Genomic DNA, 26,468 nt, shown 5'->3' on the forward strand with positions numbered 1-26,468 from the left:
AGATTAAATCCCAAAGATGCTGGGGCAGAATTCCGATCTAGAGGATTTGATAGGAAAAGAGGGTCCATTTGGTAACAGTGTAGCCAAAATCCTATGTGTACAAACTATGAAAACAGGTGTGCTCTGTGTGATCCAAGATGTATACTATTATTCCCGAATTCCAGCTGCCCTCCCTCAGATTCTTTGGCTGCTGATTTTATTCCTGGCAACAATACAAAACCATTAGACCAAGCGGATTAAAACAAAGAAACAAACAAAACTATTCTGGGCTAAACTATCTCAGAGCCCGTGGTATTTGCATATTTTCTGACTAATGTAAACAGGGATGTCTATCTTTTGGAATTGTGTCTTCATCTGGCTTCCAGGCACTGTGTCCCTTGGATTTCCTCTGTCTCCCTTTACTGGTTCCTCTATTTTTGACCTCATGCTCTACAGCATTATACACCCTCTTCCAGAGAGTTCTTTCTGCTCCAGGCTTCAGCTTCTGTCTCTGGGCTAAAGATTCACTCATGTCTTACCCTGAGATTCCCTCACCCAGCCTCCAGACTGGGATGCCCAGCTACCTTCAGAGCTATTCACTCAGAGGTCTCTCTTGATGTCACCTTAGGCTCCACATTCAAAGAGAAACTCACACCCTCTCTTCACACCCCCTCCCTAAACCAACATTCCTTCCCAACTTGGCTACTGCTGTCCCCAGTACTACTGGTTTCCTTGTTCCAATCTTGGAGTTATATAACTAACAGACGCCTCTCTTCTGCTTCCAATCAGCTGCCAACAAATCCCAGAGATTCTTTTTCTGCACTAAGATTCAGCTCTTTGTTTTTCCACAGTCACCACCAAAACCAGGCACCTTATACCCACTTCTGTATCAGCAAAGAGAACTTCCAATGGGCTACTTCCCTCCATGGTCTCCCCACCATGCTGTCCACCCTTGCAGAGTCTTGCTTCTGATGATCTAATGCTACTGTCCTGATAATGAACCTGGAATGAGTTCTTAAATAATGGATTCCAAGTTCACAGGCAAAGCTCATCCCTAACTAGTTATATTTTTACCTGTTTTGTTTTCATACTCATTGAATAAATTTGTATTTTATTTATATTGTTATTAAATGACTATGTTCTAGCCCCCTACTATGTGCCAGGCAAAGGAGATATACTATGAATAGATTTTTGCCATATTCTGAAAATTTTGTAGTCTAGTGATGGAGATACAAGCACTGATCAATTTAATTAGGATTCAATGTGAAAAGTGCTACAGTAGAGGCAAATAAGGCACTATGGGTGTCTTGGGGAGAAAACCAGGAAAGATTTTATAGATGATGAAAATATTCAACAGTGCATTGAAGCACTTGGTGATTTGTGCTTCACAGCACACATTCTCCTCTCTCTGGCTTCTGAGATGCACTCTAAACTGCTCCCCACCTTCTCACCAGCCGCCTTAAGGACTCCCAGGTTTTTGCTAATTGAAATTCTGCCTCCTTCCAAGTCCACCTTAAACTAATTTCCCCCAAGCTTTCCTTGCCATTTATCTTTATCTTCTTTAGCTTCTTCTTTCAGAACTGCATGACATCATTTCTTAACCAGAACCCTGGCACCACTCTCTAGGGCAGAAGTTCTTAAATATGTAATTGAATGACCCTCACTTAATGTACCTCAGTAGGTTGAGCAGGGGTCTGAGGACTCTGCACTTTATAACAACCCCCCAGGTGACTCTGGGGGCCCGGAACCACTTTGAGAAACACTGTTTTAGACAAACGTGGCTTCTTTCTATTTCCTTACAGGCTGCCCACAGGAAAGTGTATCTCTTTGATGAATGCTCGAAAGTCCAAGTGTCTGCTCGGTGACTACTAAATACGTCAATTATTAACGGTACCCAGAGGGTCAACCAAAGTGACTCAGCCAAGGTAGTAGACAGAACCTCCCTCTCCAGAGGAGACGAACTCCTGAGGCGTAAAATCCCTCTGAAAGTCACCAGCAGAGCAAGAGGAAATCACATTTTTTGACCTCTCAAAAATGCGCGCGGCTATTAATACCAAGTGACCTTAGTGCGTCTCAAATATATCAAGCTCTCAGAGCGTATGGAACACACTGCAAGTTAAAAGGCTTATAAAAGGAAACGCCTACAGATATTGCACCGAAAGCAATCACGCTTTCACTCACAAACATCACAAAATGATGCAACCGTAAGACACAAATATCTCTCACACACTCCACACAGGGATTAATAAAAATGAACATCACTCAAATCCCTAGGGTTTGAAAATAAAACGAAACCCAAAGTCGTTCCCAGTGACTGTCCCCAGGCCACCCCAGCTCCGCCACGCCCTGCCCCAAAACCCGAGACTTCGGCTCCCGGGCCGAGCTCGGCCGCCCGGTGGGGGCGGGGCCGGGACGTCGGGGGCGTGCTGACGTCACGGACGTGTGGACGCCCAGCGCATCGTCCGGCGCGCGGCTGGGCCGTCGGTGGCGGCTGTCGCGGGGATCGCTGCTTGAGCCGCGGGGTCCGCCGTCGCTCCCTCCGCCCTTCGCCCTTCGTCTCGTCCCGGCCTTCGCGGCCCGACGCCGGCTGGGCATGGTGCGGTCGGCGCGCCCTGCGTGGCCCCGCTGAGCCTCCGCGGCGGCGAGCGCGGCTCGGGATCACCATGCCTACCCGTGAGTGGCCCGCCGAGGGCGGTGGGAGGCGGCGGCGAGCTCGGCGCGCCCTCCGTGGGTCGAGCGCCCGGGGCGACGGGGGAGGCCGGGTGGGCTGAGGAGAGCCAGGAAGTGCCCCCGCGACCCGCCGGGTTAGTTTCGTTTCGGCTTCGCTGGCACAGGGGCGGGGGTGTGGGGTGGCGTGAGACTCGTTGCACAGGCGGGGAAACTGAGGCCCGAACGGTTAAAAGCGAAGTACGCAGGGCTAGTAAGTGGCAGATCCGGTGGCAACCTAGACCTGTGAGACTGCAGAGTCCAAGCTGTTTTCCCAGTACGTTACATAGCTTAGTGGGGCTTGCTGGAAATGCTGAAACTGACCGCGGGCTCCCGCTCAGGGGCCAGGCATCCTTGGTGGATGGTGCTGGCCCCGGGGTCCGAGCGCGGCCCAGGGTCCTTCCCCGTGGCAGTCGAAGTCCGCAGCCGGCTTGACTCACTCGACGTCTGTAACACGTCCGGGGTGGTTGAAGTAGGTGCTCTTGGTAAGAGAGGAGGCTCTGGGGGAACTTGTGAGGCGTGGCTGCTTCAGAGTGTGGCTGTTGGGCCACCTGCTTCAGATTCACTTGGGCGGTTTGTTAAAAATGCCGAGGTAGGGTTCCGTCCTTCGTGTGTTGAACAAGCGCCCCAGGTATTACTACCGGTAGATCTCAATGAAGTTCAGAATCACTGGATCTGAGTAGTGGAAGCTTTTTTACACTCTGAACAATTCGAGATACTACAGTACTCCTAATGACCCATTTTTAAACGACCCAGATAGTCGCAGTGTGACTTAAAACTCAGGGCCCAATATGGATGTGTGCAAACTAGGGAAGCTTCTGATCTTGGAAAGCAGCATGTTGATGCTTGATGTGAGATTCTTTTAAAGTAAGAGCTCTTTTGATTAAGTATTCCTTACTGTAGACGTTTTATACACTTGCAGATGTGTTCTTAATTAGCTGATGATACTTAGAATTCCCAACTAACTTCTCATTTGTACTGTCCTTATTTTTGTGGACATATGGGACACTGAATTCCCAGGTCTGGCTCAAATGCGTGTTTTGTCTAGTGGTGGGTGGGGAGGAATTATTAGAAAGGTTGATGTAATCCTATGGAAGAATCTTGAAATAGTCTGTATGTAAAGATTACTTTTGCTTCCTTATGTGTATGTGCAAGGTGGATTTTTGTTTTCTTTACACTGTACTGTGTATCTAATTAATGTCTCAGACTTTGCATCCAATAAATATGTCAGCAGTTTATGTTTTAATTTTATTCCTGTACACTGGAGGAATGTTGCCACCATCATCATTATTATTTCTAAATTCATGTTCATTTAATTCAGTGAATGTTTATGATTAGCACTTTGCTAGTCTTTTACTTTTTGAGAAAGCAGAGAGAAGGCGCTAAACACCTCTTATTGAAAGTTAGGGTGTAATATTTGGAATTTAATGGTGAAATGGGTAATGTAAGCAGTCTATGAAATTTAAAAAAAAAGTTATGTTTTAGGGTTATCTAGCTTCATGGAGTGGATATAGAAAACTTGTTTCTTTTAAAATGAGTGTTCAACCAGAATGAGCTACTTTGTATTTTTTATGGTTAATGCAGATTTCATGCATGTCTGGAGACAAATGAAATGTTTGCGTTATCTATCAATGTTGTATTGTCATGCTTTTTATTCTCTGATTGAATAAAAGTGTGGTACCAATTGGTACCGCTGTGCAACAGTAGTGTTCATTTTGCCTCTTCTGTCTGTTGGTGGCCAGTCACCAAAATTGCTGGAATAATGCAGCGAACAGTAGTACTTCTCAGAAATTCTGTGTGGAGAATACATTTCCAACATATTAGGTACATAACCAGAGAAGACAACATTATTATTGTTTTTAGGTATATTTTAAGGAAGAAAACCCTCTTCAGTTAAACTAAATTTTTCATTTTTTGAATGTCAAATTAAATGAGATGAGAAGCTTGTTTACAAGCTCAGCCAGTTAATCCTAAAGGGTTTAGTTGAATGAAAGTAATGCTTTCCTATCTGAAACTGTTGAATTGCAATCCAGTATCCTTGATTCTTGAAGACGATTTTGTGACTATAGCTTATATGGTGTGACCATGTGATTGTGAGGGCCTTGTGGCTCACACTCCCTGTATCCAGTGTATGGAGAGATGAGTGGAAAAATGGGGACAGGGAGTAGATGAACGATGGAGAAGGGAGGGGGGTATAGGATGTTTTGGGTGTTCTTTTTTACTTTCATTTTTATTCTTATTTTTATTTTTTGAACTAATGAAAATGTTCAAAAATTGATTGTGGTGGTGGGTACACAACTGTGTGATGGTGCTGTGAACAATTGTTGTACACTTTGGATGATTGTATGGTGTGTGAATGTATTTCAATAAAATTGCATTTAAAAAAAAAGTAATGCTTTCCTGTAAAATGAAGGGTTTGGAGATGGTCAGTAGGGTCTCTCAGATTTTGAAATTACTCTACTATTGCTATTTTAAACGTATAGTTTCTTATTTGAAATATTGGTAATCAGTCCTTGAAACAGGTGTTGATAAGTAGAATCCAATCAATCATAGTATACACTTGAAAGATAAGCAATTCCGTGTCTATGACTGTTGATAGCAGTGTCTGTGGAGCTATTTTGGAGCTCCATGGATGCTTTCTGAGAAAGCAACTACCTGGAAGAATGCCTGACAGGAAGCTGCTGGACCCAGGAACAATTCTGTAGTTAGGTTACTCTATTTTCAGTATGTACTTTGCAACAGTCACTAGGTACAGATTTCAAGACTGTTTCACTGAATGCTTTTTTTTCAAACCTAAAAACCTATAATCCTATCATTTGAGACATCATTTCTCTAAAGTCTTTTATTTCATCTGTCATTCAGAAGTAACATGAAGAAGCCCTTTGATCTTAAAGATGGTCAAACCTTGAATTAGAATTTGAGTTGGAAGGAATGTTAAAGCTTCCTAATCCAGTCATTTTATTTTGCATAGTAGGAGACTGAGACTCAATGAGTTTCAGTGATTTGGCCAAGGCCACTTCACATGGAGTAGAATCAGGACTAGAACACAGATCTAGCCCCTTTAATCAGTGACTGCAGTGAGCATAGATACTGTTTATTTGTCTCTAGCAATAAGTTGTTAATAGCTTAGCCCTAGCCTTATCCCCCACCCCCTGGAGTTAAACTAGCACAAATGTAGGCTTAGTCAAAACATAAATCAGACTGTGAGTTTACAAGAAAGGTTAACATTTTGCCTTTTCTTGTGTCTTATCACCGGAATCTGGGGGGGAAAAGGCTTTGGATTCCACTGGTGTGCTAGCTAAGATGATTGGTTATGTATAAGCACTGACTTAAAATACTCAGACGACTACACATAGGAAGAGGGCTCCTTAGTTCACAGATAATTTGCTTCAAAGCAGGCCCAGTCAAATATGCTCTTTTATTATTTTATTATATTTATTATATTTTATTGTATTTTATTATTTGTGTTTCAGCTAGGGGAAATTACAACTCTGAACCATTGTTTACTTTTTAACTATGCTTTTAGTAATTATTTGTGGCTAATGCTTTATTTTCTCATTTAGATATTGCCATTGATATCGGGACAAATTTGTTAGGCTGTGGTAATGTGGTTACTCCACATTTATTTTTTCCTCTAATGAGGCTGATTAGATTTAACACATTTTCAATCTATTCTTATGAAAGAAATACAGACTGTTGATGAATTGTGTGTGAAAGTTGGTGCTGGTTGAAATAGTGCTTTTAGAAACACATCACAACCAGACTTACGAACACTTAACCTAAAAATGACTCAGCTTGATATTCATACTACTGGCTTGTGAGCCTTTCTGGGTTGTCTGCCCCCTCACCCCCTGCCTTGTGTGTGTGTGTGTGGGGGGGGGGTGTGCTTATGTTCTTCCTCCACCAGCACCAGAGTATATTGCCAGGGTTGCAGCTGAAGAAACTACTTTCCCACAGTGACCTTTACTTGACACTGCTTTAGTTGCTGCCTAGATTTTACCGTTTTTTCTATATCCACTTGGGCTCCTGGGGACGTAGGGCTTCAATAAGATAAGGCTCCAGCTAGAGATGGGAGCAAGAATTTTGAGGGCTTTAGATGCCCTGAAGAGAAGCACTTACTTGACTGAAAGTGTGTTCAAGCTGTTACAGTTAACATTCAGTTACTGTTTATTTTATAGGCATATTGGCAGTTTCCACCTTATTGGTTACTTTATGAAAACTTTAGTTAATAGTGGTAGGAACCCGTTATTGTATAACAGACAGTATACTGTGTGCTTTACTTATATTATCTTATTTAACTGTCACACTTTGAAGGAGGCCCTATTTAACCTGTTTTAGAGATGGAGAGATTGAGATTCAGGGAAGTTAAGTAACAAGCCTAACAACAGTAAATATTTGGTACAGTTGAGATTGGAACTAGATAGGTCTGGCTTCCAAGTCCCAGTTCTGTTCTCAGTACTCCTCTGCTCTCAGACAGGTCAGAGTTGAATCTACAGTTATCAGATCCTGTCTGTTTTTTTGACCCTGTTACTTGTGCTTAGCACTGTGCCTGGTAATAAGAGGTGCTTGGTAAATATTCAATAAATGCATGATTGATTTTTTTTTTAGTTAGAGAAGTTGTAGGTTTACAGAAAGATCATGCAGAATATTCAGAGTTCCCGATACCTGCCCCCATTTTTTAATATTTTACATTAGTGTGGTTCCTTTGTTAAAATTAATGAGCCAATTTATTATAATTGTACTATTAACTGTAGTCCATAGTTAACGTTGGGGTTCACTTTGTGTTGCACAGTCCTACTTTTTTTTGTTGTTAATTTTTATTTTATGTATGCCACCTGAAATTTCCACTTTTAACCACATTTAGATATATAATTCAGTGGTGTTAATTATATTCACAATGTTGTGTTATCATCACTACTATACATTATCAAGACTTTTCCATTGTCCCAAACAGAAACTCTGTACCAATTAAGAATTAACTCCCCATTACCTACCATCACTCCAGTCCCTATTAACCTGTATTCTATTTTTTGACTCTATGAATTTGCTTACTCTAATTATTTCATATCTGTGAGATGATACAGTGTTTGTCCCTTGTGTATGCCTTATTGTTTGCTTAACACGATATCTTCAGGGTTTATCTATGTTGTTGCATGTATCACAACTTCATTCCTTTTCAAAGCTGAATAATATTCCATTGTATGTATGTACCACATTTTATTTTATTTGTCCGTTCATCAGTCAATGAACCCTTGGGTAGCTTCCATCTTTTCGCAGTTGTGAATAATGCTGCTATGGACATCAGTGTGCGAATATCCGTTGAGTCCCTGCTTTCAGTTCTTTTGGGTATATACCTAGAAGTGGGATTGCTGGGTCCTGTGGTAATTCTGTGCTTAACTTTCTGGGGAACCGCCTACTGTTTTTCACAGTGGTTACACCATTTTACATTCCCAGCAACAATGAGAAAGTATTACTATTTATCCACATCCTCTCCAACACTTATTTTTTGTTTTTTAATAGTAGCCATTCTAGTGGGAGTGAAATGATAAATGTTGTGATTTTCATTTGTGTTTCCCTAATAATGATGTTGAGCATCTTTTCATGTGCTATTTGGCCATTTGTTTATCTTCCTTGGAGAGCTATCCCCTTAAGTCTTTGGCCCATGTTGTTTGTCTTTTTGTTAAGTTGAAGGATTTCTTTATATATTCTGGATATTAAACCTTTATTGGTTATATGGTTTCCAAATGTTTTCTCCCATTGTGTAGGTGGTTGTTGTACTTTCATGATAAAGTTCTTTAAGGTGCAAAAGTTTTTAATTTTTATAAGGTCCCATTTATCTATTTTTTTTTTCTTTTGTTTCTTGTGCTTTGGGTGTAAAGTCTAAGAAACCATAGCCTAACACAAGGTCCTGAAGAAGCTTCCCTATGTTTTCTTCTAGGAGTTGATAGTCCTGGTTCTTATATTTAGGTCTTTCATCCATTTGAGTTGATTTTTTTGTATATTGGATGAGGTAAGTGTCCACCTTCATTCTTTTGCATATGGACATCAGTTCTCTCAGCACCAATTGTTGAAGAGACTGTTCTTTCCTAATTGAGTGAAATTGACGTGCTTGTTAAACATCAGTTAGCCATAGATGTGTCTATTTCTACATTCTCAATTCTGGACATTGGTGTATAAGTCTGCCTTTGTAACAGTACTATTTTGTTTTGACTACTGTAGCTTTGTAGTAAGTTTTAAAGCCTGAAGGTGTGAGTTCTCCAACTTCACTCTTCTTTTTCAATATGGCTCTGGCTATTCAAGGCCCCTTAGTCTTTCATGTAATTTGATGATTAGCTTTTCCATTTCTTGAAAGTAGCTTGTTGCAATTTTGATTGGGATTGCAATGAATCTGTAAATCAATTTGTGTAGAATTGACATCTTGACAATATTTAGGCTTCCAATCCATGAGCGTGATAAGTCCTTCCATTTATTTAGGAGTCCTTCAATTCCTTTTAGTAATGTTTTGTAGTTTTCCATATATTAGTTCTTTACATCCCTGATTACATTTATTCCTAGATATTTGATTCTTTTAGTCACTATTGCAAATGGAACTTTTTCTTGATTTCCTCTTCAGATTGTTCATTACTAGTGTATAGAAATACTACTTATTTTTGTGTGTCGAATTTTTTTTAACCCCACCACATTGCTGAATTTGTTTTTTAGCTCTAGTAGCTTTTTTGTAGATATTTTGGATTTCTTTATGTAGGACCATGTCATCTGCAAATAAGTTTTCTTTTTTCCTTTTCAATTTGGATGTCTTATTTTTTTTCCCTTTCCTAATTGCTCTGGTTAAAACTTCCGATATAATGTCAAATAACAGTGACAGTGGACATCCATGTCTCGTTCCTGATCTTAGGAAGCTTTTAGTCTTATAGGATTGAGTATGATGTTAGCTTTGGGGTTTTGATATATGCTTTTATTATGTTGAGAAAGTTTCCTTCAATTCTTAGTTATCTAACTGTTTATCAAGTAGGGTGCTAGATTTTATCGAATGCCTTTTCTGTATCAATTGAGATGATCATGTTATTTTTTTTCTGTGTTATAATACTGTGTAGTACATTAATTATCTTAGGTTGAACCATCTTTGCATGCCTAGGATAAACCTGCTTAATTGTGATGTATAATTTTGTAGTGTGCATTGGATTTAGTTTGCCAGTCCTTTGTTGAGGATTTTTGCGTCGTTGAGGATTTTTGCATCTATTTTCAGAAGGGATATTGGTATGTAGTTTTCTTTACTTGGGGTATCTTATCTTATTTTGCTATTAGGGTGATGCTGGCCTTATAGAATGAGGTGAGACGTGTTCCCTTCTCTTCAGTTTTTTGGAAGCATTTGAGCAGTATTGGTGTTAATTCTTTTTGGAATATTTGGTAAAATTCACCTGTGACCTAATCTGTGGTGTGTCCTGGAGAATTATCCATGTGCACTAGAGAAGAATATGTATTCTATTGCTGTTGGATGAAGTGTTCTATGTATGTCTGTTATGTCTAGTGGGCATAGAGTATTGTTCAAGTTTCCTATTTCCTTATTGATCTTTTTTTCTAGATGTTTTATCCACTATTGAAAGTGGTATATTGAAGTCTCTTACTATTAGTGTAGAACTGTCTTTTTCTACCTTCAAATTTGTCAGTATTTCCTTCATATATTTTAGGGCTCTGACTTTAGGGGTGTGTGTGTGTGTGTGTGTGTGTGTGTGTGTGTATGTATAAATACATATATATATATATATATATATATGTATGTATAAATACATATATATATATATATAGTTGTTGTATCTTCTTATTGAAGTAACCCCTTTATCAGCATATAGTGACCTCCTTTGTCCCTTGTAACTGTTTTTGACTTTAAGTCTATTTTACCTGATATTAGTATAACTACTCCAGCTCTTTTTGGCTACTGTTTGTATGGTTTATATTTTTTTCATCCTTTCACTTTCAGCCTACCTGTATCTTTGAATTTAAGGTGAGTCTCTTATAAGCAGCATGTAGTTGGGTCATTTTTTTTTTTTTTTTTTTTTTAATGCATTCTGCCAATCTCTGCATTTGGACTGGAGAGTTTGCATTTAAAGTAAGTAGTGATAAGGCAAGGCTGTCTGCCATTTTGTTACATGGTCTTTGTAAGTTTTACACTATTTTTGAGCATCAGTTCTTCTGTTTGCATACTTTCATATTTATTTGATTTTTTGTGTGTGTACTTTTGATTCTTTTCTTATTTCTCTCTGCATATATATATATATATATATATATATATATATATATATTTTTTTTTCCCCTTTGTGTTTACCATGGAACTAAAGTTTAGCATAGTAGATTTATGACATGTTTCATTGGTACCAACAGCTTCAATTGCATACACCTTCCCTGTTCTATACCCCTCTGTTGCACATTGGCCTTTGCGTTTGCTGATGTTCTCCTTCAGAGAAGGAGACGCCCAGGATAAGACACAGGCTCAGAAGAAACAGGGAGGAACCTGCATTTGCATTTGCCTCAGATTGACCTTGATAGGAGGGCTGAACTCTGCGTGGTTAAAGTACATGCAAAGACATTTCATAGAATTTCAAGCACAAAAGCTTGATAAAGATTTGAGGGGAATTGGTTGAATTTTCTTAATAAAGGAAGGCTATTTAAAAGCTGAAATCACTTTTGGACTGTCAGATTACCAAAGAGTTTTTAACAATAACACGCAAAAGTCATGAGATACAGTAGGAAAGGGAGAAGTTTAAATTTGTACAGCTTTTTTTGAAAGTTATTTGGCAGTATATTATGAAGTGCTTGAGTAATGTTTATTAATAACAACTCACCCAGTAATTTCACTTTTGGATATCTATCCTTAAGAAATGATTAAAAAATATAGCCAAAGGTTTCTGCACCAAGATATTTGTCTCACCAATACTTGTAAAATAGTGAAAACCCAGAAACTTCATTATCTAATAATAGGAAAGTGGTGGAATTAAGTATAGAAGATCTTTACAATGAAATAGGATGCAAGCATTAAAAATGATATGGATGAAGGTTTTTAATGGCAGGGGAACATTCTTATGAAAAATGTTACATGAAAAACAGGATATCTGACCTAATGCCAAAATGTATGTAGGAGGAAGAAACTATACAATCAGTTAACTGGTGCTGGCATTATGGATTATTTTTATTTTGTCTATAATTTGTGTTTTCCAGATTTTCTACAGTTAGCATATATTGTGCAATCAGAAGATGCTTAAAATCTTTTTACAGTTTTAACATAATTTTTTAAGCTCTTCATAATTTTTTTAGTTTTTCAGAAACATGATATGAAACATTCAAGTATTGTACTAAAATGGCCTTCCTTTAGCCTGTAAAAAGGGATTTTGAGTAACCAATCAAATAGTGTTTGTATTATATACTTACTTGGGAAAAACAGTTCATTTGCTGTTTGATTGCTACCATATGCTAGGAAATGTAAAATTCTGTGAATGACTTTAAGGGATAGTTGGTGGATGAAGTTGTTCCTGAATAGGAGGTATTCCTTTTTCTCCTCACCGTCATGTTTTTTTTTTTTTTTTTGAAAGGAAGAAGTAGTTTTTGTTTTATTAAGTGGTGGTTTCAGTCATGAAAACCTGAAAGGTTGGGATGATTCATTATGTGTGGGTTCAGTTTATTGAAGCTTGTAGGTTTTTGGGGGCTGGGGTGGGGAATGATTGTGCATTGTGGAGTGAACACAGTTTTAGGGAAATATAATCACAAAATGAATGTTGGCAATTCCTCCTATGACTAATATGTCAAACCTGTCAAAATTTCTCATCATTTATATTTGCCATATTCATTCAGTTCTTGGAATGAACCAGCTCTTGCTTAGGTTCTCAAGCAAACAGGAACTAATATTATTTTTCCTCTTTCCATTTAGGGGATCATATTCTCCATTTTACATATTTATTTACTGCTAACTTTATGTGTTATTAAATAGTATGATTCTCATTTTTATTAAAGAAGGAATCACTACCCAGGATTTTTCCCTTGTTCCTCCAAATCTTGAGTTGGCCGTGTCCTAAAACCTTTTGCTCTGCAGTCTTCAAGAGGAGCTCTGTCTTCCTAAATGTCATTATTTTTGTTTTCATTCTTAGTTGGTGAGTTATTCAGATGTGCTCTTTTCTTTTATTACCTGAACTCCAGGATATTTCTGCTGCAGTAGTTTTCTGTATAAGGCTGTGTTCTTCATACCCCTGCCATTTAATTGGCTTTTTTTGAGCAGCTGTCTTGGCAATTTGCTACAGAGTTCTCTATGCTTTGATTGCACTTAACTTTAAATGGATCTCACTCCAGCTGGGCAAAGAAAATGAAATTTAAGGTGTCCAAGTTTGCCATTGTAAATTACTAGGACCTCATAAACTTTGCAGAAGGTGCTGTGCCAGTGCTAAAGGAGTGTCCTGAAAGTTGAGAGAGTGTCCCATGCAGAATATCTGACTTATTTGTTTTACGATCTCAGTCAGTTAAAAGCTTTTTTGGGTTTTTGTTTGTTTGTTTGTTTTAACCAGCTATTTGATCCAAATGGGAAAAGATAATTCCTTCCAGGGATATTTGTATGCAATTGAATTTTTGTGATTGTGATTTAAAGGAAGAAATACTTGATGAAAAGTTTCTTAATATCAGCATGTTTTCTGGATTCTTGGATACTTGATTCTATAGAAGGGCATCTGCAGAGGGGAGGCCATACCATGCAAGCACATAATAGCTAAAATTTCAGGTCTAAGTTCCTATAGATTCTACTTTTCTCTTAGCTGGGCTGTAGTATGTGAATTTCAGAGGTCCAGTTTCTTCTTCAGTTTGAAGCCCAGGTTAGAAACAGATTTAAGTAGCTTGTCTACTCCCTAGCACCTTTCCCTTGGTTCCATCCTGTTTCCTTGCTTGATCTTCCAAGGATGGGGGCACCTTCAGGAAGTTGTTCCAGCTTTGTCTTACTGTACCAACTTATTAAATGGAACAGTTCTGGTCCAAGAGAGTGATGGAAGAAGGATGTATATCTGCCCCAGTTCATGACTGTCTATTTATATTACCTTTGCAAACACTCCATCCTCTGGCACGGGGCTCTCATTGTTAGTTCCTGAGCATGTCATGTTCTTGACCCACACTGGAGGTTTCACAAGGGTAATCTGAGCTGCTTTCAGAACCAAAGTTTTCAAAATGTCTTCCATTGGAAGGAATGTAATGGGGACTGTTGTTTGCAGAGTATATGTGGAGCAGGTGGGTCTCTCTGCCCGACCGAGCTTCAACTGGAGTAGCTCCTTTATTTTTTATCTGTTTTAATTTTGAGATTTTGCATTAGATATCAGTACGGAAATATCGGTCACTTTTAAAAAGTTGAAATTTATAGTCTTATACCTTAGGATATGCCCTTGGACAGTTACATACGATGTTTTAGAATCAGACACTCAGGAACCTAGAGACAAAAACCAAAGCCCTGTAGCTGATGGTGTCTCACTTATTTCCTCTGGTCATTTCCAGGACTGGAGATTTTATAACCTCTCCTGTTGTTGTTTCAGTCATAGGCACTGTCAGTTTGCTCTTGGAGTTGGAAATGTTCTCTTTCAACCTTTGTTATTTCCCTTTTGGATCTCTCGTAGGGATTCATTCATTCAGCAAATAAAGCAATCCCTATCTTGAAAATGTTTATCCACTTTATAGAAAGGTGTATAGACTGCTATGACAAAGAAGGAAATGGCAAACACCATACGAATGGTGCTGAAGCAGGTTCAGAAGAGAGACTACCACAAACTGGAAGAGGGGGACAAGGGGAGAAGACTGAAAGATGACCTCATAAGCCTCAGTGACTTAAAAGATACTCAGAAATAGTGATCATAGGAGATGTGCTGTTTTGGGGAACGTGTTTGAGGTGAGTCATACTGGGGGAAATAACCAGCAGGCAGTTGAAGTGAAACACTGGTGTTGCCGGAGCTTGGTTGGCACCTGAGGTGGGCTCCGGTGCAGGTTTGTTTTCTTGCCTCAAGAAAGAATTCAGGGACAAGAGGAACAGTAGCAAGCAGTCAAGTTTATTTGAAAGGCCAGCACACACAGGGATATAGCAAAGGTTGGTAAGAAGGAATACCCACTGGAGAGGTCAGTGCAGGCAGGCCCCAAGAGAGGGGCTGCACCTGGTTAAGCTATGTCCAGGTTTTATATGTTAGCCTGTTGCTATGCTTTAGGCCAGGATTAGGGGTGGAAATTCCCATTCTCCCCCCACCCTGGCTTAACCCCTCCTTTTCCTCCTTCTGGCTATCTTAGCTGATTCTGAGAACTGAGGTTTGGTTCTCCTTCCACACAGCCCCTCCTTTCGCTCTCTGCCTTTCTCAGCTGGTTTTGAGAAGTAGAGTTTGGTCCTCTTTTTGCTCAGCCCCTCCTTCTTGCTTTCCATCTTACTATCCGTGGCTTGGTGCTTCCTGTCCATTTGAACAAACCATCGCCCCTGGCCTGCCCAGAGGGTCCTATTCTAGCCTGCCTTACTGGTACTGGGGAGGATAGAGACTTAAAGGCTGCATATGTGTAGATTTGGTAATTATGTATTTTATCCAGTACATATTCTTAAACACCTATTATGTGTTAGTTACTATGCTAGACACTGAGTGTACAGCAGCAAGGTGGACATCGTCCCTGCTGTCATGAATCCCAACCTGGTGGGAAAGATGGGTGCTGGGCAAGCAATTACTGACCCAAGTGACCTTTCTGAAGGCATATACCTGTTTCCTTCACTGCTGTTATACATAGCTTTTGGTACAGTGCCTGGCACATACTGCACACTCAGTGTAGTGGCAGAGTGGATTAAAGGAATGTAATGGACATTACTGAAGGAGAAACACTGGCTGCTATGGAAATATATAAGAGAGGTTAGAGGGAGACCAGTTAGAGGTTATTAAAATACAGTGTTCTGAGTGGTTTTGGATGGTGGAAGTGGGGTTGGATTTCAGTGGACAAATTGAACACTGTTGAGGAAGTACAGTTGGTAGGATTAATTGGATGTAGGGGTTGAGGGAAAAGGAGTCAGGAGTTAACTCCCAGGTTTTAGGTTTGATCATTTGAATGAATGATTATACTCTAGTTTGATAAAGAGATTTTTTTGAAGGAGGAGCAATTTGGGGGAATTGAGATGGGAGGTGAGTCCATTTTAGGATGTGATGAGTGTGAGGTACCTTTGGGACATTCAGGTGACGTATGTAGAAATAACAATGGATGAGATTATGAAAGAGAAAAAAGAGGCTGAAGTCAGATCATCAGGGAACATGTCTGTTCAAGGATGGAATGAGCCAGAGGAAGCAAAAAAAGACCAGGTGAGACATTATTAAAATAAATGCCATTGCAACAACTGTTTGCATGATAAGAAGAACCATGTAAGACCCAAATGACAGTCCATTTAGTTATAGTAGCATTTGACGTATTCTGGTATAGCAAAAAAGAAAAAAGAAAAAAATGGATAGTGTCTTACTGTTTGATCTGATGCTATCTGTGATAATAATGATAATTCACAATGTTAAGAAAAACCTTTTTTTAGAGCTTTGGGACTTAAAGACAATTGTATCTTAATCATGGTATGTACTATACTGTACTTATGTCCTTAACTGTCTTGTCACTGCTTCCTAGTTGGGGGGAAGAGATTGTCAAAGTATACTTGGGTGAGAGGTTGTAAACCTGTTCTATAACTCTTGAATAGATGTGCTTAATTGTATAGTTTTCAGGTAGAAATTAGGGCAACCCCACAAATGTAATTTCAAATAAATCATATGGAACTTGACAGTTAGCAACTTTTCATCCTGTTGCCATCTTGTTTGAGCCTCATCATGTGTATTTGTGAAAGAAGAATGTATTTGCTGGTGGCAGAAACAATGCTTAGGTAAACTTGCTGGGAAATTGCTTTCTTTAGAACTGAGGGGCATTTAGAGTCTTGTGCTGTCACTTAAGAGCATAAGTTAGCTGTTTGAGTTTTCAGCTCAATTTTCTCCCCTTATACAGCTAATGCTGCTCTTCTTTCCCTTCCTTTCTATTTGTTTCTGTGTATTTACTCTCTCTAGCAACATAGAACTATCGCCAGTCTTTTTTGAGCTTTCAGTGATAGGGTTCAGCAACATGATGATTAAGGGCTGAAAAAATAAGAAATAAAATAAAATAAAATAAAAGCCCTATGTCCAGTGGTTCAGAGAATATTAGGGACCAGATTAGTATGGCACACATGGGTTTAATTAAGTGTGCTTTGGCTGCTGTGCATTTGTCAGATTGGCCATTGATCCAGACATTCTTAATTTTTTATTTAAGATTGCACTGTAATTCAACCTTGCTAAACTCTCTCTGAGTATTTGTGTAGAAGTGAGATACTTTTCTGTTCATACTTATTAATTTTCAAGGGTAATGGTAGTTTCTTTTTATTGTTGCAGTAATAAAATGAATAGTACAATGTATACAGATTTCCAGGTTCTCAGACTATAATGCCACAGAAAGTGACTTTTTTTTCATGCCACCCCTAATAATAAGCCTAACTTTTAACTTAAGGAAAATGTATTAATGTATTGAAATCCTATGATGACAACAGATTTGATTTATGATCCATTTAAAAATACTGATTTAGAAAGGATTTTTCATAACTACCTTAAAAATACCTTCTTCAATTTTGATAAACATAAAAATCAATTCCTTCTGTATATTAACTGTGTCATATAGTATATATTTATATAAATTAAAAGAATACATGCACATTTAAAGAAGTCTTTATGTTACCAAAATGTCATGTATGGAATGAATACAAAATGTTTATAGGTTCTATGTTTTAATTGGAATTTTGGGGAGAGTATATCAAGCTTTGAACTCTGAATGCTTAAATTAGTAGAGTAATATTTCTTTATTAAAATTTTTACTTAGCTAGGTCTGCTCAACAAGTCCTATGTTATATTTTGCTATCTTCACACTTTGGATAGAGAAATACTTAAAATACACGTTTTATTTAGATACAGAATTAGATCGCTACATATCTTTTGGTTTGCTGTTTAATCAGGAAATTTAGTCATCCCAATTCAAATGAAAATCTTTAACATACGGCATTGAAGCTGTGGGTGTTGTGAAATCTATAAGAAGAATCAATGCTGTTGGTATATTAAATTTTCTAAAAATAATTTTGGAAGTTGGAAACATCCCCACAGACTTAACACTTTTGTTATTCTTTGACTAAGGAGGAAATAAAAGTTTATTGTATTAAAATGTAAGTAGTTGGGGAATGTTAAGGCTCTTTTGAATTTTGCCTGAAATACCTCACATCCTATTTGTAAAATGTTTAGAAGATTTTTTAATTAAAAACAGTCCACACCAACGTAGTTAACTGAGCGAGGTCCACATCATTGCCTATAATGCCTATGATAGATTTTTTTTTTTTTAAGAGGATGTTGCCTATGTGAGCTTGGGTGAGCTCGAGCAGTTTGCTTGATTTCTCTTTGCCAGTTTCCTTATCTGTAAAGTGAAGATAATAATAGTCACCACTTCATGGTTGTGAGGATTAAATGTCAGGTACTCATTAAGGAATCATTATTATAGCCATAGGAGTATGTGTGTGTTTTGTGTTTCTATATAATACAGAATCAGGAAACTAAGTATAAGAGCAGTTGTCCTGAGAGACTCCTTCCCCAATAGGTGTAGTACTGAGAACTATCAAAGTTGACATTATTTCTTTTTCTTCCCCTTCCCCTCCCCCCTTCTTCTCCTTTTTTATTAGAGAAGTTGTGGGTTTACAAAACAATCATGCATAAAATACAAGATTCTCGTATACCACCTTATTATTACCATCTTGCATTGGTGTTGTACATTTGTTAAAATTGATGAAAGCACATTTTTATAATTGTACTATTCACTATAGTCCATGGTTTAACTTACAGTTCACTGTGTTGGGCAGTTCCATGGATTTTTTTTTTTTTTTTTTTTACAAAACAAATTGTTATTTCGATTGTTTACAGTACCATTACATAGTTGTACATTCATCACCTAAATCAATCCCTGACACCTTCATTAGCACACACACAAAAATAACAAGAATAATAATTAGAGTGAAAAAGAGCAATTGAAGTAAAAAAGAACACTGGGTACCTTTGTCTGTTTGTTTCCTTCCCCTACTTTTCTACACATCCATCCATAAACTAGACAAAGTGGAGTTTGGTCCTTATGGCATTCCCAATCCCATTGTCCCCCCTCATAAGCTACATTTTTATACAACTGTCTTCGAGATTCATGGGTTCTGGGTTGTAGTTTAATAGTTTCAGGTATCCACCACCAGCTACCCCAATTCTTTAGAACCTAAAAAAGGTTGTCTAAAGTGTGCGTAAGAGTGCCCACCAGAGTGATCTCTCGGCTCGTTTTGGAATCTCTCTGCCACTGAAGCTTATTTCATTTCCTTTCACATCCCCCTTTTGGTCAAGCAGATGTTCTCCATCCCACGATGCCGGGTCTACATTCCTCTCCGGGAGTCATATTCCACGTTGCCAGGGAGATTCACTCCCCTGGGTGTCTGGTCCCACGTAGTGGGGAGGGCAGTGATTTCACCTTTCAAGTTGGCTTAGCCAGAGAGAGAGGGCCACATCTGAGCAACAAAGAGGCATTCAGGAGGAGACTCTTAGGCACAAATATAGGGAGGCCTAGCCTCTCCTTTGCAGCAACCGTCTTCCCAAGGGTAAAACTTATGGTAGAGGGCTCAACCCATCAAACCACCAGTCCCCTATGTCTGTGGTCATGTTAGCAACCATGGAGGTGGGGTAGGCGAATACCCCTGCATTCTCCACAGGCTCCTCAAGGGGGCACTACATCTTTTTTTTTTTTCCTTCTTTGTCTTTTTTCTTTCTTTTTTTTTTTTTTTAACTTTCCCTTCTTTTTCAAATCAACTGTATGAAAAAAAAAAGTTAAAAAGAAAACAAACATACAATAAAAGAACATTTCAAAGAGACCATAACAAGGGAGTAAGAAAAAGACAACTAACCTAAGATAACTGCTTAACTTCCAACATGTTCCTACTTTACCCCAAGAAAGTTACATAATATAGCAACATTTCAGTGAACTTGTTCCTACTACATCCATCAGAAATTAACAGACCATAGTCATTTCTGGGCATCCCCAGAACGTTAAATAGCTTATCTGTTCTTCTTGGATTATTGTTCCCCCTTCCTTAATTGCTCTCTACTGCTAGTTCCCCTACATTCTACATTATAAACCATTTGTTTTACATTTTTCAAAGTTCACATTAGTGGTAGCATATAATATTTCTCTTTTTGTGCCTGGCTTATTTCGCTCAGCATTATGTCTTCAAGGTTCATCCATGTTGTCATATGTTTCACCAGATCGTTCCTTCTTACTGCCGCGTAGTATTCCATCGTGTGTATATACCACATTTTATTTATCCACTCATCTGTTGAAGGACATTTGGGTTGTTTCCATCTCTTGGCAATTGTGAATAATGCTGCTATGAACATTGGCGTGCAGATATCTGTTCGTGTCACTGCTTTCCGATCTTCCGGGTATATACCGAGAAGTGCAATCGCTGGATCGAATGGTAGCTCTATATCTAGTTTTCTAAGGAACTGCCAGACTGACTTCCAGAGTGGCTGAACCATTATACAGTCCCACCAACAATGAATAAGTGTTCCAATTTCTCCACATCCCCTCCAGCATTTGTAGTTTCCTGTTTGTTTAATGGCAGCCATTCTAACCGGTGTTAGATGGTATCTCATTGTGGTCTTAATTTGCATCTCTCTAATAGCTAGTGAAGCTGAACATTTTTTCATGTGTTTCTTGGCCATTTGTATTTCCTCTTCAGAGAACTGTCTTTTCATATCTTTTGGCCATTTTGTAATTGGGCTGTCTGTACTATTGTCATTGAGTTGTAGGATTTCTTTGTATATGCAAGATATCAGTCTTTTGTCAGATACATGGTTTCCAAAAATTTTTTTCCCATTGAGTTGGCTGCCTCTTTACCTTTTTGAGAAATTCCTTTGAGGTGCAGAAACTTCTAAGCTTGAGGAGTTCCCATTTATCTATTTTCTCTTTTGTTGCTTGTGCTTTGGGTGTAAAGTCTAGGAAGTGGCCTCCTAATACAAGGTCTTGAAGATGTTTCCTACATTATCTTCTAGGAGTTTTATGGTACTTTCTTTTATATTGAGATCTTTGGTCCATTTTGAGTTAATTTTTGTGTAGGGGGTGAGGTAGGGGTCCTCTTTCATTCTTTTGGATATGGATATCCAACTCTCCCAGCCCCATTTGTTGAAAAGACCATTATGGCTCAGTTCGGTGGCTTTGGGGGCCTTATCAAAGATCAGTCGGCCATAGATCTGAGGGTCTATCTCTGAATTCTCAATTCGATTCCATTGATCTATATGTCTATCTTTGTGCCAGTACCATGCTGTTTTGGCAACTGTGGCTTTATAATAAGCTTCAAAGTCAGGGAGTGTAAGTCCTCCCACTTCGTTTTTCTTTTTTAGAGTGTCTTTAGCAATTCGAGGCATCTTCCCTTTCCAAATAAATTTGATAACTAGCTTTTCCAAGTCTGCAAAGTAGGTTGTTGGAATTTTGATTGGGATTGCATTGAATCTGTAGATGAGTTTGGGTAGAATTGACATCTTAATGACATTTAGCCTTCCTATCCATGAACATGGAATATTTTTCCATCTTTTAAGGTCCCCTTCTATTTCTTTTAGTAGAGTTATGTAGTTTTCTTTGTATAGGTCTTTTACATCTTTGGTTAAGTTTATTCCTAGGTACTTGATTTTTTTAGTTGCTATTGAAAATGGTATCTTTTTCTTGAGTGTCACTTCCGTTTGTTCATTTCTAGCATATAGAAATATTACTGACTTATGTGCATTAATCTTGTATCCCGCTACTTTGCTAAATTTGTTTATTAGCTCTAGTAGGTGTATCGTCGATTTCTCAGGGTTTTCTAGATATAAGATCATATCATCTGCAAACAATGACAGTTTTACTTCTTCTTTTCCAATTTGGATGCCTTTTATTTCTTTGTCTTGCCGGATTGCCCTGGCTAGCACTTCCAGCACAATGTTGAATAACAGTGGTGACAGCGGGCATCCTTGTCTTGTTCCTGATCTTAGAGGGAAGGCTTTCAGTCTCTCACCATTGAGTACTATGCTGGCTGTGGGTTTTTCATATATGCTCTTTATCATGTTGAGGAAGTTTCCTTCAATTCCTACCTTTTGAAGTGTTTTTATCAAAAAGGGATGTTGGATTTTGTCAAATGCTTTTTCAGCATCTATTGAGATGATCAATTGATTTTTCCCTTTCGAGTTTTTAATGTGTTGTAATACATTGATTGTTCTTCTTATGTTGAACCATCCTTGCATGCCTGGAATGAACCCCACTTGGTCATGGTGTATGATTTTTTTAATGTGTCTTTGGATTCAATTTGCAAGTATTTTGTTGAGGATTTTTGCATCTATATTCATTAGGGAGATTGGCCGGTAGTTTTCCTTTTTTGTGGCATCTTTGCCTGGTTTTGGTATTAGATTGATGTTAGCTTCATAAAATGAGTTAGGTAGTGTTCCATTTTTTTCAATGTTTTGAAAGAGTTTGAGTAAGATTGGTGTCAGTTCTTTCTGGAAAGTTTGGTAGAATTCCCCTGTGAAGCCATCTGGCCCTGGGCATTTATTTGTGGGAAGATTTTTGATGACTGATTGGATCTCTTTGCTTGTGATGGGTTGGTTGAGGTCTTCTATTTCTTCTCTGGTCAGTCTAGGTTGTTCATATGTTTCCAGGAAATTGTCCATTTCTTCTACATTATCCAGTTTGCTGTCATACAGTTGTTCATAATATCCTCTTATAATTTTTTTAATTTCTTCAGGATCTGCAGTTATGTCACCTTTTTCATTCATTATTTTGTTGATATGGGTCTTCTCTCTTTTTGATTTTGTCAGTCTAGCTAGGGGCTTGTCAATCTTGTTGATCTTCTCAAAGAACCAACTTTTGGTGATATTTATCCTCTCTATTGTTTTTTTGTTCTCTATGTCATTTATTTCTGCTTTAATCCTTGTTATTTCTTTTCTTCTACTTGGTTTAGGATTGGTTTGCTGTTCATTTTCTAGCTTCTTCAGTTGATCCATTAGTTCTTTGATTTTGGCTCTTTCTTCCTTTTTAATATATGCGTTTAGTGCTATAAATTTCCCCCTTAGCACTGCTTTTGCTGCATCCCATAGGTTTTGGTATGTTGTGTTCTCATTTTCATTCGTCTCTATATATTTAGCAATTTCTCTTGCTATTTCTTCTTTAACCCACTGATTGTTTAGGAGTGTGTTGTTTAACCTCCAGGTATTTGTGAATTTTCTAAGTCTCTGATGGTTATTGACTTCTAATTGTATTCCATTGTGGTCAGAGAATGTGCTTTGAATAATTTCAATCTTTTTAAATTTACTGAGGCTTGTTTTATGTCCTAGCATATGATCTATTCTGGAGAAAGTTCCGTGAGCACTAGAAAAGTATGTGTATCCTGGTGATTTGGGATGTAATGTCCTGTAGATGTTTGTTAAATCTAATTCATTTATCAGATTGTTTAGGTTTTCAATTTCCTTATTGGTCTTCTGTCTGGTTGATCTATCTATAGGAGAGAGTGATGTGTTGAAGTCTCCCACAATTATTGTGGAAACATCAATTGCTTCCTTTAGTTTTGCCAGTGTTTCTCTCATGTATTTTGTGGCACCTTGATTGGGTGCATAGACATTTACGATTGTTATTTCTTCTTGCTGAATTGCCCCTTTTATTAGTATGTAGTGGCCTTCTTTGTCTCTCAAAACATCCCTGCATTTGAAGTCTATTTTATCTGAGATTAATATTGCTACACCTGCTTTCTTTTGGCTGTAGCTTGCATGAAATGTTTTTTTCCATCCTTTCACTTTCAGTTTCTTTGTGTCCCTGTGTCTAAGATGAGTCTCTTGTATGCAACATATTGATGGTTCATTTTTTCTGATCCATTCTGCGAATCTATATCTTTTAATTGGGGAGTTTAGTCCATTTACATTCAACGTTAAAACCGTGAAGGCATTTCTTGAATCGGCCGTCTTATCCTTTGGTTTATGTTTGCCATATTTTTCCCTCTCTCTATTAATATCCTTTATTGTACCCATACCGAATCTCTTTAGTACTGAACCTTTCTTCAAGTCTCTCTGTCCTGTCTTTGTTTCTCTGTCTGTAGGGCTCCCTTTAGTATCTCCAGTAGGGCAGGTCTCTTGTTAGCAAATTCTCTCAGCATTTCTTTGTCTGTGAAAAATTTAAGCTCTCCCTCAAATTTGAAGGAGAGCTTTGCTGGATAAAGTATTCTTGGCTGGAAATTTTTCTCACTCAGAATTTTAAATATATCGTGCCACTGCCTTCTTGCCTCCATGGTGGCTGCTGAGTAGTCACTACTTAGTCTTATGCTGTTTCCTTTGTATGTGGTGAATTGCTTTTCTCTTGCTGCTTTCAGAACTTGCTCCTTCTCTTCTATGTTTGACAGTGTGATCAGTATATGTCTCGGAGTGGGTTTTTTTGGATTTATTCTATTTGGAGTTCGCTGAGCATTTATGATTTGTGTATTTATGTTGTTTAGAAGATTTGGGAAGTTTTCCCCAACAATTTCTTTGAATACTCTTCCTAGACCTTTACCCTTTTCTTCCCCTTCTGGGACACCAATGAGTCTTATATTCGGACGTTTCATATTATCTATCATATCCCTGAGGTCCATTTCGATTTTTTCAATTTTTTTCCCCATTCTTTCTTTTATGCTTTCATTTTCCATTCTGTCATCTTCCAGGTCACTGATTCGTTGTTCAACTTCCTCTAGTCTTGTACTGTGAGTGTCCAGAATCTTTTTAATTTGGTCAGCAGTTTCTTTAATTTCCATAAGATCATCCATTTTTTTATTTAGTCTTGCAATGTCTTCTTTATGCTCTTCTAGGGTCTTCTTGATTTCCTTCATATCCCGTACTATGGTCTCATTGTTCATCTTTAGTTCTTTGAGTAGCTGCTCTAGGTGCTGTGTCTCTTCTGGTCTTTTGATTTGAGTGCTTGGGCTTGGGTTATCCATATCGTCTGGTTTTTTCATATGCTTTATAATTTTCTGTTGTTTTTGGCCTCGTGGCATTTGCTGAACTTGATAGGGTTCTTTTAGGGTTTGTAGACCTATTGAAGTCCTTATCTCTAATTTATCAGATCTACAGCTTCGTGGAGTACACTTTCTCTAACTAACCAGCAGGTGGCGTCCACGAGCCACCTGTTCTCCACAAGCCAGTTCTCCCCTGCTTAGCCTTTTTGGTGAGTGGGGGAGTGAGTCTTGTGGGGCCCAATTGGTGTACCAAGCTTGCGTGTGTAGTTGGTGTTGCCTGCCCTGTATGTGGGGCGTGTTTCTGGGCAGTCGGGGAGGGGGGGTGGCCCTAACAATCAAATCTCCCTGATGATCCTAGAGTTTTAAAGCTGCTGCAATAGTCTAATCCTTCAGTTCAGTCCTGCCACAGTTTGTCTCTGCCACTGACCCACAAGTCTTTGGTATTGGCGTATGGCTCCTGAGACTTGCAAGTGGGCCCCTCTTCCAGGCTGTGCACCCCGGGTCCTCTGTTGAGGGATGACTGCTATGTCACAGGTGAGTGCCGTTCCCCCAGGGCAGTTCTGGGCTGCTGGGCTGTGTAGGGAGGCTCCCAGTCTGCTCAAATGATGGCTGAATGGGGCTTTGTTAATTCACACTGCTCCGCCTTCCCAGCTCTGGGACATTCAGCTGAGGTTGCAGGGAAGGCTAATGTCCACGCCCAGTTTTGTGGTGTGTGCCTGTTATTTGAAGCACTTCCGTCACACTGGGTTGTCTGGGGCAGCTCTGGGCTATGGGGCTGGCGATGGGCAGGAGTGTTTCCTGTCCACCAGGATGGTGGCTGTGAGCGGACACCCCCCTTTTCTTGGGAAGTTGTGTTGTTTAGTGAATTTTCTCAGCCACTGGATTATTGCCTTTTGTCTCAGAGCTCTCTTAGTTCTGTTCTTGACTTGAAGTGCCCAAATTGCAATTCTTTGAAGCTTTCTGTATTGGGCTTCTTAGAGTAATTGTTTTAGAAAAAGAAAAAAGGATTTAAAAAAAAAAAAAAAAAAAAAAACGGCCCTCCTCAGAGATCTAATGGGTTATTGAAATGCTAATAGACAAAGCAACCAGGGCCATTAAGGAAAGGTCCACAGGGCAGAGAGATCAGCTTTTCTTCGGGATTTGCATATGTGCCTCAAGGCCTGAGCTCCGCCCTTCCCCTTTCTGTGTTCACCAGAACTCCAAAAATCCTCTGCTTTTATTTTGGAGTTTTTCGTGTTGTTGTTTTTCTATGCCTGTCTCCTCTCTGCTGGGCTGGCTGCTCTCAGAGTCTCTGGTGTCTGGTCTCAGTCTATCTATGGTTGGAGTTTGAATCAGTAGAATGAGTTTCCGATAAGAGCAGCCACTGCAATTCTCCCTTCTCCTTCCCGGAGCTGACAGCCCCTCCTCCCCCGGGACTGAGCCTGGCAGGGAGGGGCGCGGGTCCCCTGGCTGCAAAAACTTACAGATTTCGCTGATCTCAGCAGTTCCACGTTTTCATGAGTGTTGTATGAAGTATGCCCAAAGACAGATTGCTCTGTGGTGTCCAGTCCACGCAGTTCCTGGCTTTTTACCTACTTTCCTGGAGGAGTAACTAAAAGTTACAGCTCACCAGTCTGCCATCTTGCCCCGCCTCCTCCATGGATTTTTTTAAACTTTTTATTCCATTAACATATACAACCTA

The 26,468-nt window shown here is 39.0% G+C and overlaps 1 protein-coding gene across 2 annotated transcripts in view; it reads left to right on the forward strand.

Annotated features, from left to right (window-relative positions):
* Positions 1–2,428: 2,428 nt before the first annotated feature.
* EFR3A (EFR3 homolog A) overlaps positions 2,429–26,468 on the forward strand; it is a 140,867-nt gene continuing 116,827 nt past the window's right edge. For both annotated transcript variants that reach the window (XM_037802375.1, XM_037802376.1), the window contains exon 1: positions 2,429–2,652. In XM_037802375.1, coding sequence (XP_037658303.1) covers positions 2,643–2,652 — 10 coding nt within the window. In that variant the 5' untranslated portion in view covers positions 2,429–2,642. The remainder of the gene's footprint in view (positions 2,653–26,468) is intronic.

This window comes from Choloepus didactylus, chromosome 14 (assembly GCF_015220235.1).
Source record: "Choloepus didactylus isolate mChoDid1 chromosome 14, mChoDid1.pri, whole genome shotgun sequence".
NCBI classification, from domain to species: Eukaryota; Metazoa; Chordata; class Mammalia; order Pilosa; family Megalonychidae; genus Choloepus; species Choloepus didactylus.